The following is an 18,549-nucleotide window of genomic DNA, read 5'->3' on the forward strand; positions in this document are numbered from 1 at the left end:
TTTAGGGCTTTAAACGCTTAACGTGAGCACCTAGAATTGGGCCCAGAAATGAACTGGCAACCTGTTTTCAAAGAGGGCTTGTGTGTGATCTGAATGGAGCCCCAGTGGGCAATCTGACAGCTGCATTTCGGGCCGTTTCTGAGTCACTTTCAAGGGCAGCCCCATGTGGAGCGAATTGCAGATATTGCTGCACTCCTGACTCTCATAATCCCTGACGGTTGAGCCACTCTGGCTGTTGCAGCGATTGATGGGAGCCCAGCAACATCAGGAACCGGGGTGTGGGGTGGCGACGCAGGTTCCCTGCCAGCGACATAGGCATAGCTGTCAACCGTCCCTTATTTGGCAGGAAACTCCCTTATCCCAGCGCTGTGTCTCGCTGCTGTCCCTTATTGATGATGTCCCTTAAATTTCCCGGGTTTCATGCTCGCCCGGCTCGGGAGGGAAGCAGTGGCTCAGGGTCGTCTGCTGTGAAAGAGAGCGCGCGCTGGCGCCGTCGTCCTGGCGCAAGGAGTTCCATTGGCCCTTCCCCGCCCAAGAGAGAGGGGGGAGGGAGAGAGACACTCGCCCATGCCGCCTGCAAGCCCAGAGGCGGCAGCGGTGGTGGCAGCTGAGGAGGCGGCCTGAGGGAGGAGGAAGAGGGACGCAGAAGGGCGGCGCTTCAGTGGCCGCGCCGCCGCCGCAGCAACCACCTCATGCCAGATTGACAGCATCTGGCAATCTGGCAATCCTACCAATGTATGTAACTCTTCACAACAGCAAAATCCCTTATTTTGGCTGCTGATCACTTATTTTCGAGGCTGCTGGTCCCTTATTTTCAAATCTGCAAGTTGACAGCTATGGACATAGGAGACGCTTGGGGTAGAATTCCTGTCCCTAAACGCCCCTCTGTGTGTATGTGTACCCAGCAGCAGTCCTTTGAGAAGCAGGGATTCCACACCGGAACCCCCACAGCCTCCTTCAACCTGCCGTCAGCGCTGGGCAGTGGCGGCCCCATCAACCCTGCCACCGCCGCAGCATATCCGCCGGCCCCATTCATGCACATCCTGACGCCTCATCAGCAGCCGCACTCCCAGATCTTGCACCACCACCTGCAGCAGGACGGGCAGGTAAGGGCGGGTCCCAATACACCTTCCCTCCTTTGGGCAACCACCACCTGTCTCCAGGTCCCTCCTTCTCCTCTTCCTCCTCCTCCTCCATCATCTTCATCCCCCTCATTGCACAGAGACGTAAAACAACACACCTCATGCACACGCAGTAGGGAAGGCCCTGGGATACTTTTCTAAGAGGTGCCTTGACCGCCCCATCTACTGGTTCGTTACCCAGTCCACTTCTCCCCTCCTGCCACATCCCAGACTCGTCCTCGCACACTTGGGTCCAGGGGGGCTGTCATAATGTCTCCTTGTATTTTCCATATCCTGGGCCTGCCTCCACCTTCCCAAAACAGTCGATTTTGTACTTCCAACGCCAGCAGGAAGACCAGGTAACAAACCTCTTGGAAGGGGGTGATCGCTTGCGCCCATCCTGCTGCGCTCTGGTGGCTGTGGTCAGTCTTTGCTGTAGGCTAGGGAGCTGGAGGGAAGCTTGCATTCCTCCCATGTGTGTGCCGGACTCCAGCCTCCCATCGTTCCTCCCTGCCTGTTGACCGGAGGTTGCTGGGAGTCCAGCAGAACCTGGAAAAGGCTGCCTGTTCCCCCAGCTCTGCCCCAGACAGATGCGGGCATAAAAACACAACCATACACACACAACACGCACAGAGCGACGGACCCACATGCCGTAGAAATCTTCTTTCCCTGCTCCTCCCTCTGTCCTGGGGCTGGTCGATGGTGATCCAGCCTTGCACAGGCTCTCTAGGGAGAACGGAGCAAAGGCAGGACATGTTGGAAGTGAGGCAGCACGTCATGAGCAGAATCAGAGATTTTGAAGGGACTCCAAGGGTCATCTAGTCCAGCCCCCTACCCCCCACAGGAATTCCAGGTAGATGGCCATACAACCTCTGCTTAGAAACCTCCAACAAAAGATCCAAGCTGTTCAACCATCAAACAGCTCTTACCACCAGGAACGAGGCTGAACAACTTGAGTTCCGTCCGGATGACGCTGATTGGCAGCTCCCATCATCCCTGAGGTGCTGGTGGGAATTACAGTCCTGCAGCATTTAAAGGGCACCATGTTGGCTATCCCTGGTGATGAGCTTTAACCTCTACCAAATTGTGTCTTGTGCAGTGTGGATTCCCTGCCACAGAATACCGGGATCCAAGTCAGCTTGATGAATAAAATAAAATTAAAAGTTGTCCAGCTTAGGTCTCCCACCTCAGATCTAAATGGCCAGGCACAGAGATACGCTGCAGGTGCCGTTACGCTCAGCAGGCAGAGCTGTCCAAACTATTGGCTATGCTTTGATAACTAATAGCAGCTGCTAGTGTCCTGCCCCGCCAGGTCGGAAAACTCTCCACGTCAGATTTTGCAACTAGAATTGGAGTACCTTGCTTTCCCAGTCTACCCAACGGCACAGTAGGATTTGGGACATCGCAGGGAGCGTTTGTGGCAGTTTGCTATGGTCCTTGGCCATTGGTGCAACAGTCCAGGCTCTTCCCTCTAGAGTAGAGGGAGGGAGGATCTACTGATAAGTTGCCACTTGCCATGGAATTGGCAAAGGCTTCTGACTTCCCCTTGTGTGGCAGCAGAACGGTCTTTCCAAACCCTGAATTGGCAGTCCTCAGGTGCAGATTTGTACTTGTGTACACAGGTCATCCCCATGTACGTCTCCTGGAGTATGCTTGGCTTCAACCCCCACCCAAAACTTGTCATTTTGTGCATCTCTCCACACCCACCCTGTGCTGCACATGGCTTTGGCTGGTGGACTAACAAAAGCCCTATTAAAAAACCCCAAGCCCTTCCTGGCCTTGCTCCGGAGCCGGGCTGCGAGAAACTTGTGGCGTCCTCCAGATGTCGCTGGACTACAACTCCCATCATCCCTGACTTATTTGCCTTTGCTGGCTGGTGGGAGCTGCAGTCCAGCGTTTAGGTCAGTGTTTTCCAAAGGTGGGTCTGCAGCTGGTTTTTTTCGACTACAACTCCCATCATCCCTAGCTAGCAAGACCAGCGGTCAGGGATGATGGGAACTGTAGTCTGAAAAAGAGCTGAAAACCCAAGTTGGGGAAACATTGATCTAGAGCAGCCTTTCTCAACCTGTGGATCCCCAGATGTTGTTGAACTACAACTCCCACCATCCCTAGCTAGCAAGACCAGCGGTCATGGATGATGGGAATTGTAGTCTGAAAAGAGCTGAAAACCCAAGTTGGGGAAACACTGATCTAGAGGCAAGACAGAGCATTCCTGTTGCTGGCAAGAGAAGCAACCTCTTTTCTTGAGCCGATTTACTCATTTCACATGCTCATGGGTTGCTGGAGCCTGTTTCGTGCCTCCAAATAAGGCCTGGGGAGCTGAGCTAGCCGCTAATCGAGCCTCGCTCACCTTCTTTCTTTTCCCCCCCCTCTCTCTCTCTCTCCCTTCCTCCCCCCTTTTCTTCCTGCACAGAGCGGCACTGGGCAGCGCAGCCAGGGCACCTCCATCCCGCAGAAGTCGCAGGCAAACAAGTCTGCCTACAACAGCTACAACTGGGGCGCCAATTGAGGAGAGGCTCCGAGGCGGCTCCACACACTTCAACCAAGAGACAAACGGAAGGACGACAGCAATCTACCCAAGAAGGAAGGACCCCAGAAGGAAAGAAGAGCTCCCCTGCCCTCAGCACAGCCCTGCAACAGCCCCGGCGGACCCCGGCCAACATGGCTCTGGGCTCACCATCCTCCCTGCCCCGTCCCTCCAGCCACCTTCTCCCCTTCCCCATTGTATGTAATATAGAATTTGTATCTTTTTTCTTTCCTTTCTCTCTCTCTCTTTCTCTGCATTCATTCAGATTACGAGCTGTTCAGCCGTAGGGGCCTTTTGTTTTGTTTTGTTTTTCTACTCCTTTACTCTTCCTCTTCCCGCCCCTCCCCACCCGCCCGCCCAGAAAAAGGAAGGAAAAAAAAAAAAGAAGTACCGCCTGACGGATCCAAAGGAGTCAACATCTGGAATCCTCTCTCTCTTTCTCTCTCTCTCTCTTTCTCTCTCTCTCCCCGCTCCTCCTCCTACAATGCCCCCCTTTATTATTAGGAATAAGATCAGTAATTGATATGAACCGCATTGTAAGATTAATTAGTTGAAGTGTTTTTTTTGTACTGTGTTCTAAATTTAATGGATAAATGTGTCTTGTATATAAAAACGAAAACCCCACTCTCTTCTCTGGGCCTTGCGTTTTCCATCCATAGTTGTGTGTGTGTGTGTGTGTGTGTGTGTGTGTGTGTGTGTGTGCGCACTTAGAGGGTACCTGCCAGGCAGCCCCAGCCCCCCTCCAAGCCTGTTTCATTCCCCACACTGAAGCCATCTCCCCAGGACTGCTGTGTTTGTCTGTTTTCTCTACCCAACCCACAATAGCAGGGGTCAGCAAACTTTTTCGGCAGGGGGCTGGTCCACTGTCCCTCAGACCTTGTTGGGGGCCAGACTAGATTTTGGAAAAGAATATGAACGAATTCCTGTGCCCCGCAAATAACCCAGAGATGCATTTTTAATAAAAGCACACATTCTACTCATGTTGAAAGCACCAGGCAGGCCCCACAAATAACCCAGAGATGCATTTTAAGTAAAAGGACGCATTCTACTCATGTAAAAATGCGCTGATTCCCGGACCGTCTGCGGGCCGGATTTAGAAGGCGATTGGGCTGGATCTGGCTCCTGGGCCTTAGTTTACCTACCCATGCACAATAGGGTTACAATATCTCTCCTCCTCAATGTCTCTCCTCCTTCATCCTTCCACCTTCCTTGTCTCTTGCCTACCAGAGAAAGCCTCTCTCTCACACACACACCCTGGGCAGGTCATGGTGCCTTCTCTCCCTCCCTCTCCCCACGTCACATATTTGGGCTCTGATAACGGATTTCTGCAAGGGCTGGCCATTCATGTGCCTCTTGCACCCCCTGTGATGTCAGGCAAGGTACAAATGTAGTCAAGAGAAGGATGTACAGTGGTACCTCGGGTTAAGTACTTAATTTGTTCCGGAGGTCCGTTCTGAACCTGAAACTGTTCTGAATCTGAAGCACCACTTTAGCTAATGGGGCCTGCTGTGCTGCCGGAGCACGATTTCTGTTCTCATCCTGAAGCAAAGGTCTTAACCCGAAGTACTATTTCTGGGTTAGCGGAGTCTGTAACCTGAAGCATATGTAACCCGAGGTACCACTGTATACACAAGTCCTTGTTCTGTTCAGCTACTTCAAGTGACCTTTGTGGATCAGTAACTAAAAACAAAGCAATACCATAAAGAACTCAGTTTCACAGTCCTCAAAAGCCACCACCATCATTAGATAATTGGCCTTCAAACATTTGGTGTTGGGACTACACTTCCTATTATCCCTGACCATTGGCTAAACACAGTCTGGATTATAGGAGTTAGAGCCCAGCAACACCTGCAGACTCGAGATTGAAGAACTCCAGAATCAATGCTGCATACTAGTTTGGCGTTGCTTGTATGTACCATAATTTTGTGCAATGGAGCGTTGGGATTTATGGGGGCCAAAACCTTGGGGATGGATTTGCATGGACTGGAAGAATTGCAGACTGCAAGACAGTCAAGTCGAGAGCAGCTGCTTTCTTGCACTTGAACTAACCTGTGCTTCACTCAAATTCAAATTCAAATTCAAAATCCTTTATTAGGCATATCACACCTCACATTAACAAACAAACATCATATACAGACTGTATAAAATATGGGCTCAGCGAACACAATTTATCCCAGTCCTATTCTTAACTCCAAAAAATAAATCAATGTACATAAATAATATAATACAACACAGCAACATCACCTACCATTAAAAACCACTAAGTCTCTTTATTATGGCCCATTCTTTCTTCATGGACAGCACTTAAAAATTCAGCCGCTATTAAAGTAATTTGATCATCGCTGTCCGCCAGCAGGTCCTGAACAGTTGGTTGTGTAAAAAACTGTCTATTAAATTTTAGGGCCTCAAATAATTGTCTTCTGGCATAGCTGCCAAAATCACAGGAAAAGAATATATGCTCTAGGGTATCGGGTTCCTGTTTTCTGCATTTACAGAGACGCTCTGATTCTGGGATAGCTAAGTATCTTCCTCTCACTACCGCCGAGGGAAACATGTTAAATCTGGCCAACATAAACAGCCTACACGATTCATGTTTCTTCAGATTTGTCATGTATCCCTTTTGGAAATCTCTACACAAAGGGAGATTTAGGTGGATAGGAGAGCAGGTGCTGTGCTTTGCAACCTCAAGCATGGCGAGAACACTTTTTTCTGTGAGGGTCTTCCTGATAATTTCCCATATATCTTTGGGATCAGAGATTTCAAAATCAGTTAGAGTGAGCCCTATCGAATCCAGTTTTCTCCTACAAATCACTGATAGATTGTAGATTGCACTATCACTTAAAAGATCGTAAAGTATTAGGCGATAGGGCTCTATAATGGAGGAAGATCCAATATTTCAAGGTCCTCAGCCATGCCCTTACTGATAAAGGTAGTATTCCCAGCTCACAACATATTGTTTCATATTTTACAGAGTTTGCAAATCCTAATAATGACCTCAAAAGGGATGCGTGAAATTTATCCAACCTCTTGAGGTCACCTGAAATCCACACTGGTGTGCCGTATAGAAGTTGAGTGTGCTTCACTCATTGGAACCATACAGAACATCCATAAACATAATCAATTTAGCAGATAACTTTGAACTTGAGTGGCTCTGGTAGTTTATTTAATAAATTCCAATGCTGCCTTTCATCTGAGGATCACAGGTTGTTTTGCAATATAAAAACACGAAACAGTAACTAAAGAGCACACACACCCCAAGCCATTAATTGCTTAGTTAGCCAAAGGCCTGGGAGAAGGAATATTTTCTCCTTGGTGCCCAAAGTTATGTAATGAAGGTGCCAGGTGAGCTGTCCTGGGGAGAGCATCCCACAAGCGGGGAGCCACTGCAGAAAAGGCCCCATTGGTTGTCAATGTCCTCCCAACCTCTCATGGAAGAGGCACACAAAGAAGGGCCTCAGATGATGAGCGCAGGGTCCTCCAGCTATGGGGAAAGGCGGTTCTTGGGGTGTTGCAGTGTTGCGCAGTATCTGCAGATCCTGCTTTCCTCACCCCCCAGAAAGACCAAGGATAAGTGGCTATCCAAGAGGGGTGGATTATTCCAGCAGTTTCCACAATACCCCACCCCAAGAGAGCCCTTTCCATGCATCACCACTCACTCCCCAAATATCCCTTCTCTAGTTACAGGTAGATAGTCGTGTTGGTCTGCCATAGTTGAAAGAATATTTTTTTTAAAAATCCTTCTAGTAGCACCATAAAGGTAAAGGGACCCCTGACCATTAGGTCCAGTTGCGGACGACTCTGGGGTTGTGGTGCTTATCTCGCTTTACTGAGGGAGCCGGTGTACAGCTTCCGGGTCATGTGGCCAGCAGGACTAAGCCGCTTCCGGCGAACCAGAGCAGCACACGGAAATGCCATTTACCTTCCCACCAGAGTGGTACCTATTTATCTACTTGCACTTTGATGTGCTTTCGAACTGCTAGGTTGGCAGGAGCAGGGACCGAGCAACGGGAGCTCACCCCGTCGTGGGGATTCAAACCACCAACCTGATAAGCAAGTTCTAGGCTCTGTGGTTTAACCCACAGAGACCAACTAAGTTTGTTATTGGTATGAGGTTTCGTGTGCAAAGCTCATACCAATAACAAACATAGTTGGTCTCTAGGTGCTACTGGAAGGAATTAATTTTTTTATCCCTTCTCTAGAACCATTAGCCTGTACATCTTTGGACTGGAGAAGGAATTCTGGGAGGCATCTGAGTCCAAAGTTGTTCTATGGCAGCCTTGAATATTTGTTGTCCAAGGATGGTAGCAAAACCTTGTGTCCCTTAACTATTGTACAAAACTGAACCTGCATTTAAGTCTTTTAAGTAATTTGGGTGGTGTACAATAGTTAAAAGGAGAGGGCCTGCCAGCCAGCCTGCTTACAATATATAAACCTGAAATAAACTCAAGATTGAATGGAAATTGAGAGATCTCCAGTTATCAGCATTCTTGCAGGCAAGGGAGGCTTTCACATCAACCTCTGTGAGGCTAAAATGTACGATGTAATAATAATACTTGGTGCCCTCTGGCAGCGCCAGTCAACAATCGCTCTTAAGATACTCTAAATTCTCCCTTGATTTACAAGGTCCCTTGGGGGACGTTGGGATTGAACTCGGAAACTTGCGCATTGCATCAGTCTAACTCACGAATAAGTCTATGAGCCGCCGGAGAGGAGAACGTCAGTTCTATCTCTAGAGTGTTGTTTAGAGGTAGTGTCGTGAAGCCTGGCTCGCTTTACGGCCGCCATATAAGGGCAGACGGGGGGAGGAGGAAAGGGGGCGTTTCACAGCAGAGTGGCGGAAGCGCGAAGGGAGGCGTGGCGGTATTGCTTTACGGCTGGCCGCGGAATGAGCCTCTACGACGTATTTCGGGGTTTCTTCGGCTTCCCCGGGGAGCGGAGGTGAGACTCTGGGAGATCAGGGTCCTCATTGCTTCTTATTTTATGCGCAAATCGGTTGCCCCCTCTCCTCCTCTGAGCTTTTCAAAGCTTGGCAGGCGGAAATCCCACTGGGGCAGCTTCTCCCTCCCAACACCTTGTGGCTGCACCGGGCGAGTTTCTGCCTGCCTTGCAGCTGGCAAAGCGATCGCATTATTTACTAAGGCCTCATTCCAAGCAATCCGCCTATTTGGTGACATTTTAACGAAGTGTGGGTATCCTAAGTGTTACGGAAGGGGGGGCATGTCTTCTTCACCTTCTTCTTCGCTACAATATATCCATTTATTCCCAATTGTCAATGTCAAAAGGGACTAAAATCTATAAAATCCATAGAAAATCAACGTGCCAATTTGCTCAATTTCTCTAGGACTCTATGACACCTCCCCTGTCCTCCATAATCCCTCAAGTAAGGTGCTCTGCCAAGCCTTTCCTCCGGGCAATGCCAGGTGGCAGACTATGCATACATGGACCATTGTCTTCCCATCACCAGCACTCAGGAAGCGCTTATCTGCGCATATCTCCAGCTCTGCATATTCCCCCCTCCCTCCTCCATATGTTAATCCGGTGTAACCCAACCTCTCCTTAATGTATTCATGATGTAACTGGGATGTATTTTGCACTGTATTCTGGGACATGGAGGGAGTTTCAAAAGTTCATGTCACCCCTTTCTCGCTGTTCAATCTCGCCTTGAACCTGTTGCGCAATAAACCTTGGATCTCCGCATCTTGCTCCTGTCTCCGGCTGAGCTCATTTTCTTCCGCAGGGACCCACGGACTTAGTCCGATGAGCTGGGTGGCAGAGTAGCCCCGCACCCAGATTTTAGCCGTAACATAAGGTAAAGGGTAAAGGGACCCCTGACCATTAGGTCCAGTTGTGACTGACTCTGGGGTTGTGGCGCTCATCTCGCTTTATTGGCCGAGGGAGCCGGCGTACAGCTTCCGGGTCATGTGGCCAGAATGACTAAGCCGCTTCTGGCAAACCAGAGCAGTGCACGGAAACATCGCTCATCTTCCTACTGGAGTGGTACCTATTTATCTACTCGCACTGGTGTGCTTTCGAACTGCTAGGTGGGCAGGAGGAGGGACCGAGCAATGGGAGCTCACCCCGTCGCAGGGATTCGAACCGCCTACCTTCTGATCGGCAAGTCCTAGGCTCTGTGGTTTAACCCACAGCGCCGCCCGTGTCCCTGTGGGTATCCTGCCCTTCTATCCTGTGGGTATCCTGTGGGTGACCCGCGTCACCGTGGGTATCCTGCCCTTCCCCAAAAGCAGCTGGAGGGTCCCCGACCCCCCCTTGCAACAGCCCTGCGAGGTAGGCTGCGCTGTGGGAGATGGGCTGGCCCAAGCCCCCCCCCCATTTTATCCCCAAGTGGAGATTTAAACCTGGGTCCATCCATGTAATTGTTTTTAGCCATTTTTATGTAGTTACGAGCTGTGGGTTGCAACGTGTGTTACATGCTATTTTGATTTTTGTTTATTTAAACAGAAATCAAGTACCGCCTAACAGTAAATAAACCCCGCTAAGTCTGGCAAGCACATTAACATTTAAAGCAACACCCCCCCATAACACCTCTCCCCTTCTCCCCATTGTTGCTACAGGCCCCGCGACCCCTTCTTTGGGGGAATCACACGGGACGACGATGATGATGATGATGAAGATGGCTTTGGGGCGAGGCACCCCGGGGACTTTGGGTTCGGGTTCACATTCAGCCCAGGCGGGATGCGTTTCCACGACACCTTCGGATTTGACGAGCTGTTCCAGGATTTCAACAACCTCTTCCAGGAGATGGGAGTGAGGAGTTTGCCTTCTGGGCCCTTTGGTAGGCGAGATCTTGGGTGGTTTCAACTGGGTTTGCGTCCTGCTAGGGATGGCCCGGTTTGGAGGGAAATAGGCAAGTGGGAATTAAACCTGGAACCTTCTTCTCTTCCCTTAAAAAGACTGCAAGATTCTAGTCCTCATGGTACTGAATATAGGGGAGCAACTCTCTAGATTTTTCAGACAGCGGTTTCTCTGCAGATTCTATGCCCCTGAGCTACGGATTTAACCCCAGAATAAATAAAATCAAAATGAACTATTGTTGTTTATCTGCCCACAGATTTCCCAGAGCCACCGGCACCATCACCTGAGAAGAGGCAGACTCTGCGGGATTTCATGCTGAAACATCCGGATAGCCAGAGGTCTGGCAGCAGAGCCCTAGAGGACGACTCAGGCCCCACAGCTCCAGAGAGGAGGCCCTGGCAGCCGTTCCAAGGGGTGTGTGGTGCTCTGAACCCAGGACCATCCCTGATACGATGCCTCATCTTTGCCTATTGGTTTAGAGTGTTTGGTACCCCATTCTGCTACAGGAAAGGCTCCCAGATTGGCTTATGTAGTAGTAGTAGTAGTAGTAGTAATAATAATAATAATAATAATAATAATAATAATAATAATAATAATAATAAATTTTATTTATACCCCACCCTCCCCAGCCAATACTGGGCTCAAGGCGGCTAACAAACAATAATAAAAACAAGTTGATTAAAATACAATTTAAAAAAGAAGATTAAAATACAACATTAAAACATTAGGATGTAGCCTCTTCACAGGAGGAGAAAGGAAAAAGAAAGAGGGGGAGGAAATAAAACTGATTCTAAGCCAAAGGCCAGGTGGAACAACTCTGTCTTACAGGCCCTGCGGAAAGAAATCAGATCCTGCAGGGCCCTGGTCTCATGAGACAGAGCGTTCCACCAGGCCAGAGTCAGTGCTGAAAAGGCCCTGGCTCTGGTTGAGGCTAATCTGACTTCCTTAGGGCCCGGGACCTCTAGGGTGTTGCTATATATGGACCTTAAGGTCCTCCGTGGGGCATACCGGGAGAGGCGGTCCCGTAGGTACGAGGGTCCTAGGCCGTGAAGGGCTTTAAAGGTCATTTAATAATTTAAATATAATCATTTAAATCAAAGAATCCCTGCCCACAGGCTTGCATCCTAAGAAAAAAACACAGCACACGAGGGGAAAGGGACAGGGAGGGAAGAGGAAAAAAGCAAACTCAGGTACCAGTAGGAGCTGCCCTGCTTGTCTTCTCTCCCACTGAGGTAGCCAAGTGAAATGGTTGCAATTCTGGCAGAGGAGGCCTGATGTTTGGGGTTGGGCAGGGGCGGTCGCCAGAGAGATGGGGACAGTCTGCTCTTTAAACAAATCCCCAAAGTCAGGTGTCAGGTGCTGGTGTGGTTGCTCAGGAGCAAACAGGCAAGACTCCAGCCTGTCTTTTCCAGGCTTTATTATCTGTACAAAGTATTTACAGTTCAGAGCGTCGCAAGTCCATGTCTGCTCAGTCGCTAGCAGAATCTGGGAGTGACCCCCATCCTTCTGCTCCCCTCTTTGCGTGCAAACCTACTGCGCAAAGTGGGCGTTGGCAAAGGGGGACTTGCCTCCCCTCCGCTTTGCTCAGGCTCTGTGTTGAGGGTCTCCCTACCATCTTCTGATCCCTGCGCCCCTTCCCCACTGGAGGCGGGGCTTCCCTCCTGGCCAGAGGAGGAACTGCTTCGCAAGATCTTCGGAGGCTCCCTGTAACACAACTGCCCTTCCACCTCTCGCCTCTGAGCTGATGGCAGTTCCCTGACATCAGGGATCATTGCAAAGGAATTACCTGGTTTGACCTGTTCTGCCCATAATGCAGAATGAGTTGGAAGACTAAGGTGGTAAAATTTGGGGTGGCACTAGGTCACATGACCGGTAGGAACACATGAAGCTGCCTCGTTCTGAATCAGATTACTGGTCCGTCTAGTTGAGCTCTGCCAACACTGGCTGGCACTGGCTGCCGAGGATTTTTAGACAAGGAGTCTCTCCCAGCCCTGCCTGAAGGTGTCACAAATTGAACCTGGAACCTTCTGCAATCAAGAAGCAGATGCTCAACCACTGAGCTACAGCTCTGCCCCTTAAATTTTGAGGGGCACAGTGATATTTCTGCACATTCTCACGCATGCTTAAAAAAACCAACAAAAAAGAAATGAGCACGCCATAGATAGGGCTGTTGTAGCATTTCCCCCCTGATAGGCTACTTTTCTGCAGGTAGGGAGTTAATTTCAACGGATGGATGGAATTTAGATCCTGCCCTTCCTTTCCAAGGAGTCCAAGGCAGCAAACTATATGTATAGCTATGCCTCCTACTCTGGACGTGGGTGGTACTGTGGTCTAAACCATTGAGCCGCTTGGGCTTGCCGATCAGAAGGTCAGTGGTTCGAATCCCCGCAACGGAGTGAGCTCCTGTTGCGCTGTCCCAGCTCCTGCCGAACTAGCAGTTCAAAAGCACACCACTGCAAGTAGATAAATAGGTACCGCTGCGGCGGGAAGGTAAATGGCATTTCCGTGCGCTCTGGTTTCTGTCACAGTGTCCCGTTGCACCAGAAGCGGTTTAGTCATGCTGGCCACATGACCCGGAAAGATGTCTGTGGACAAACGCCGGCTCCCTCAGCCTGAAAGCGAGATGAGCGTCGCAACCCCTTAGTCGCCTTTGACTGGACTTAACCGTCCACGGGTCCTTTACCTTTACTTTACCTTTATATACAGCTATAACAAAAGCATTCTTAAACCAGTAACAATTTAGAACATTCTAAAAGCAATTACAGTTGAAAACAATACTCCTTGCAGTGATCTCAGGGTTGCTTGGAACAGTTGTCTTTGGCAACCAATTACCTGGGTGAAGAGAAGTGTTTTTACAATTCCTCCCGGAAGTTAACAATGATGGAGAGGGCATTCCGCAACTGGGGAGCCATCACTAAAAAGGCCCTGCCATGGGTGAACGCTGATTGGATGGATAGCCAGTCTTTCAATCAATCTGCCATATCACTCCGCCTTCTCCTTCTGCATTTGTTTTTTCCTTCTCCTGTCGCTCACACACTCTTTCACAGGCCTTACTGACTGCGTTCTCTGTTGTTGTTGTTTTACAGCTGCGAGAGACTGATCCACCTCTCCCAGAACTGAAAGATGCCCCAAAGGAAGACAGAGGTCAGAGGGCAAACGGCAGGGAGGGAACAGTGTTTGGTTTGGGGCAAAACAAAGAGCCACATGTCTGGGTCTTTTGAGACCACCCAGATTATTCATGAGTGTTTTGGAAATGGCTGGGTGTCTGTATATATCCGACTGTATGTACCGTATTTTTCGCTCCATAAGGTGCACCTGACCATAAGGTGCACCCACTTTGGGGGGGGGGAATTCAAGAAAAATGCGGCTCTTGGGGGCTTTTGCGGGAGGTGGGGGAAGTGAGAGAGCCTCGCTCTGTACCTTCCCCCACCTCCCGCAAAAGCCAGGGATAGCCGCGCGAAGCCTCCCCAGGGCAGCGGGATGAAGGCTCCCCGTTGCCCTGCAGAGGCTTTGCAGGCTACCCCAGAGCTGCTCAGGAGCTTGTCGGGACTGACGGGGGAAGCCCAGGTCCGTCCCCCCAAGCGCCAGGGACCACACATTCACTCCATAAGACGCACAGACAATTCTCCTTAGATTTTAAGAGGAAAAAGTGTGTCTTATGGAGCGAAACATACGGTAATTAGCTGTGTGATGCAAGAATCTATCCTTTTGTTTTGGGAAGATAAACCCTCCACGTTCAGGAGCAGTCTATCTCTGAGTATGTGTTCAGGGGCAGGGGGATAGCTAGGGTTGCCATATTTCAAACAGTGAAAATTCGGACAGAAAAGTTGTAGAGCATTTCGGGGGGGGGGGCAAAATTATTGGTTCTTGTTTTTTTAGTTTTGCCCAAGGTTATAGAGCTTTTTGGGCAAAATCGCAAACAAAACTACCGTTTCGGAGCTATTTTTATGGGAAATCGCCAAAAAACGGCACTGCCAACATGAGTTGCCATATGACTCGATTTTCCCAGACATTTCTCTGATTTTCACCAGGACGCTGCTGCTAAATGCAGTATTCAGGAAATTCCAGGCACATGGCAACCCCTAGGTATGGCAACAGGGGGCTGTTCCTTGTGATCTCCCCAGAGGTGTCTGTTTGGCCTCTGTGGGGAACCAAATACTGGACTTAGCCGTATCTGTTTTGCCAGGACAACTCTTGTGCATTCAGGTGCCTAGTCCTTATTGTTGCAGAGGAAAGTATAGAAGCCTCTCTCTCGGTTAAAAATGATTCACACTCTAAGCAAAAGTGTTTTGACATGCTGAATTTGTTTTCTTAAGGGGGGATTGTTGTGGAAACTTGGATGTCTTGCGGGAAGAATGGAGAGGGGTGTGTGAGTGTAAAAACTGGCTCAGCTGATACTCAGTCACATTTCTATTACAGATCTGGACTCACAGGTCACATCCAAAGGGCTCGAAACTATTCTTCCCCCAGCCCAGCCCCGGTCGTATTTCAAAAGCGTCTCGATCACAAAAGTGGTAGCACCAGATGGGGTATGTGGCAAAGCTTCTTTAATCCAGTGCGTGTGTGTGTGTGTGTGCGCGTGCATGATTGGGTGTGTATACCAGGTTAGCCTTATGCAGAGTAAAAAGGTAAAGGGACCCCTGACCATTAGGTCCAGTTGTGACCGACTCTGGGGTTGCGGCGCTCATCTCGCTTTACTGGCCGAGGGAGCCGGCGTACAGCTTCCTGGTCATGTGGCCAGCATGACTAAGCCGCTTCTGGCGAACCAGAGCAGCGAACGGAAACGCCGTTTACCTTCCTGCCGGAGCGGTACCTATTTATCTCCTTGCACTTTGACGTGCTTTCAAACTGCTAGGTTGGCAGGAGCAGGGACCGAGCAACGGGAGCTCACCCCGTTTCGGGGATTCGAACCGCCAACCTTCTGATCAGCAAGTCCTAGGCTCTGTGGTTTAACCCACAGCGCCACCCGCGTCCCACCCTTATGCAGAATAGTCCCATTCAAAATCCATGGACGTGACTCACTTAGGCCCGTTCTCTTTGAAGATCTGCTTTCAGGAGTACTTAGATGGTACTTGTGTCCATTGGATTTTCACTCCTCTGCCAAGGAGAGGTTGAGAAGCAATGGTGATGGATAGGTTTATTTCATTGCGTTGAATATTTTATCTGCATTAATTGGCCTTGGGTGGTGGTTGAAGGGTAACATATCAATATGTAATATTGTTCTGCTTTGTCACTTTGTGGGGCCACCAACAGGTGGCCATACGAACTGCAACGTGATGACAGCCTGACAATTTTATTATATAGTGATATGTATGTACTGATAATTTGGCAATATGTTCTGCATTCAGATGACTTGAAGACAGTGTCAAGCTGCATTGTGAAGTTTACTTTTTAACCTGGCAGCAGGGTGTTCTGCTGATTGACATCTCTCAGGACGTCCTGGCTTTAAACTGAAAAATGGCAAACTACACAATGGGCTCAGTAATTTATTAATCTTCAAAACAGTTTAGGAGGAATTGACTCCTGAGGTCCCTGGCAATGTAAAGGTCTCCTCTGAATGTTGGCATGCCATTCCTCACACTGGATCCTACTGGATCCCCTTCTTAATGAGCAGAGTCTATACTTCTACCCCAGGAATCTTCCCCAAATTTCACCCATCCCTTACATCCTCTTGCTTCAGACGGTGGAAGAGAGGAGGACGGTGCGTGACAGTCAGGGTCACGAGGAGACAGTTGTCACCCGCCAGAGCGGAGGGGAGCCACGTCCGGGGTTTGACGGTGGCCGGCAAGGAGGCTCAGGTGAGTGCAAGGAGGGGGAGCCTGGTTCGAGAGAACTTTCATCTCATGCTGGCTAAACAGTCATGATTCAGCATAGTGTTTGTTCTGCTGTTCCTGAGAAGCACACAGAAGCTTCGTAAGAATCTCAACTTTTGCTTCTCCAGTTTTTCTTTTTCTTTTTAAGTTTCTAGTCCTTATGTGTCAGAAAAGTTAACTCTTCATTCAAAGAAACAAAGCAGTCCAGGCCTAGCGAGCACAGCAACTCTTCCCGGCAGGTCTTGCCCCAGTGAGGCAGTTGTGAGGGCGGAAGGTCCCCCCCTTCTACCGCTCTCTAAGGCTCCTCCCCAGGCCCCTTTCCCAGCAACCTGAGACTCCTTCGTCTCGTCACTCTTTGCTTCGCCCTCTTCATGCCTCTTCTGGTTCTGGGAGACCGGGGAAAGAGGAGCTGGTCACACAGCAGGAGGGGGAGACTCCCTGGCTTCTTCAGCAGCCTGGCCACCCCCTCCTCTCCAGCCTCCGCTTCTCCCTCTGAGTCTGAACTGCTCTCTGCCACTGCATCTTCCTGCTCACTAAACCCTGTTCCCTCTTCATCTCCGGACACTTTCTCCTCCCAGTCTTCTCCCTCTGACCACCCATCGCCTTCCCACCACCCATCCCCTGGCTCTGAAGCCTTCTTCCTTTGGGGGTTTCTCACCTGGTACCTTCCACCGCTCTTTGGCATCCAGCCTATCCATGACACCACCTCTGGCTAACCGGGCTGGTTCCTTCTGCAGGAGACCTGTCACCCTTCCGTTCACGCCCTGGAGAGGACCTAGGCGACTCCGCTTCCATCCTGGACACCTTTTTCCGCCGTTGGTTCTAGAGCTGATAGTTCTGCCTGGTGGGTGGCCTTAGAGGGTAAGATCTGAGGTCTTCCTATGCAGTGGTAGGCTGGCACCCATTGGGACTGGTAGGGTGGAAGGCAAGGAGCCCAACAGCAGATGGCGCTAGAGCCAACGGGAGGCACAGCCTTGACCAATGAGAGGCAGTCCCGCCCCACACATGGATGCAAGTAAGAAGGCAGGCAGGTGGGGGTGGCTGAAGGGGGGCTGAGTTTGGTGAGGCAGTGCCCCCGTTCTCTCCAAATGGAACAGCCTCCACTCTTTCCTGTGGCTGAGTCAGACAGCTTTGGGGGCTCTCGCCTTCAGCCTTAGAGATGGGATGGGGAACCAGCAGCTCTGCAGGACCCTCGGCTCTCCTCAGGCCCAGCCAGCAGCCCCAATGGTCAGGGATGGGATCCCTGATTGGTTGGGACATGGGCCTAGTTCGTAGGCGAGAAGCCTATGGCCTTCCATGACGCTTGAGTTGTTGGCGTAGCATTACAGATCTTGCCCCAGGGACTACGGAAGCCCATGGCGTAATTTATCCAAAGTTTGGGTGCTCAAGGAGCAAGGAGGGCAGTGTGGTGCATAGCTGTCAACTGACCCTTAGTTCGTGGGAAACTCCCTTATCCCAGCGCCGTGTCCCGCTGCTGTCCCTTATTGATGATGTCCCTTAAATTTCCTGGGTTTCAAAGGAAGCAGCTCCTCTCCCACCCTCCCTGCCGGCCAGGGAGGAGGGAGGCTCCAACTGTGTTGCTTGGCTGCGTTGCTCACCCAATAAGGCACTTGTACCAATCAAATCGGCCGCGTTGCCTGGGGACTCGCCTTTGCTCAGTGCTTCCCAGCGAAGAGGTGGCAGTGGTTTTCCTTGCTGCATTCCCTTTGCCGGGTTGCTGCACTGTGGGAACCACCGCTTGAGGCTTCGTTTGGCTGCTGGCTGGGCTTTCTGCCTTTGGCTCGGAGGGGCTCAGAAGGTGAACATACCTGTGCTTTGAAAATCCCTTATTTTGGCTGCTGATCCCTTATTTTCGAGGCCGCTGGTCCCTTATTTTCAAATCTGTAAGTTGACAGCTATGGTGTGGTGTTGTGGGTTGGAGTGTCATACGAGGCCCGGAGAGAGGCCAGCGTTCAAATCCCCACTTGGCCCTAAAAGGTCACTGAGTCAGTCACAAGCTCCCAGCATAAACTTCCTGGCAGGATTATGGTGAGAATGAAAATGGAGATTTGGGGGGAGAAAGAGCAAGGCGGAGAGCGGAGGCACATTGTGTTCTTCTCTGTTTCATTGGGTTTCTGTTCTTTTTTCTTTTCAGATTTGTGCCTCTGCGGACAAGGCCTCCATTTCAGATATTGCTTCCTTCCTGTGTGTTTTCAGTTCCCTGCGGCCTCCTCTTTCTTCGGGGCGGGCTCCATCTCCCGAAATATAACATTAAATAGCCTTTATTTATGCTTAA

At 50.3% G+C, this 18,549-nt stretch overlaps 2 protein-coding genes across 16 annotated transcripts in view; both read left to right on the plus strand.

Annotated features, from left to right (window-relative positions):
* UBAP2L (ubiquitin associated protein 2 like) overlaps positions 1-4,272 on the plus strand; it is a 47,350-nt gene extending 43,078 nt beyond the window's left edge. For 7 of the 15 annotated variants that reach the window (XM_053368665.1, XM_053368671.1, XM_053368672.1 and 4 more), the window contains 3 exons: positions 906-1,106; positions 1,445-1,480; positions 3,535-4,272. In XM_053368665.1, the coding sequence (XP_053224640.1) occupies positions 906-1,106; positions 1,445-1,480; positions 3,535-3,630 (333 nt within the window). In that variant the 3' untranslated portion in view covers positions 3,631-4,272. The remainder of the gene's footprint in view (positions 1-905; positions 1,107-1,444; positions 1,481-3,534) is intronic. The other 8 variants (XM_053368670.1, XM_053368673.1, XM_053368678.1 and 5 more) reach the window with 3 other exon arrangements.
* A 4,196-nt stretch (positions 4,273-8,468) lies between these two features.
* On the plus strand, positions 8,469-18,549 carry HAX1 (HCLS1 associated protein X-1). The gene is made up of 7 exons (XM_053368730.1): positions 8,469-8,586; positions 10,221-10,441; positions 10,718-10,875; positions 13,548-13,605; positions 14,881-14,990; positions 16,142-16,259; positions 17,012-18,549. Exons 1-7 carry the CDS (start codon positions 8,534-8,536, stop codon positions 17,098-17,100), a joined length of 807 nt encoding a protein of 268 aa, XP_053224705.1. The 5' UTR covers positions 8,469-8,533; the 3' UTR covers positions 17,101-18,549.

Source organism: Podarcis raffonei, chromosome 16, assembly GCF_027172205.1.
Source record: "Podarcis raffonei isolate rPodRaf1 chromosome 16, rPodRaf1.pri, whole genome shotgun sequence".
Taxonomy (NCBI): Eukaryota; Metazoa; Chordata; class Lepidosauria; order Squamata; family Lacertidae; genus Podarcis; species Podarcis raffonei.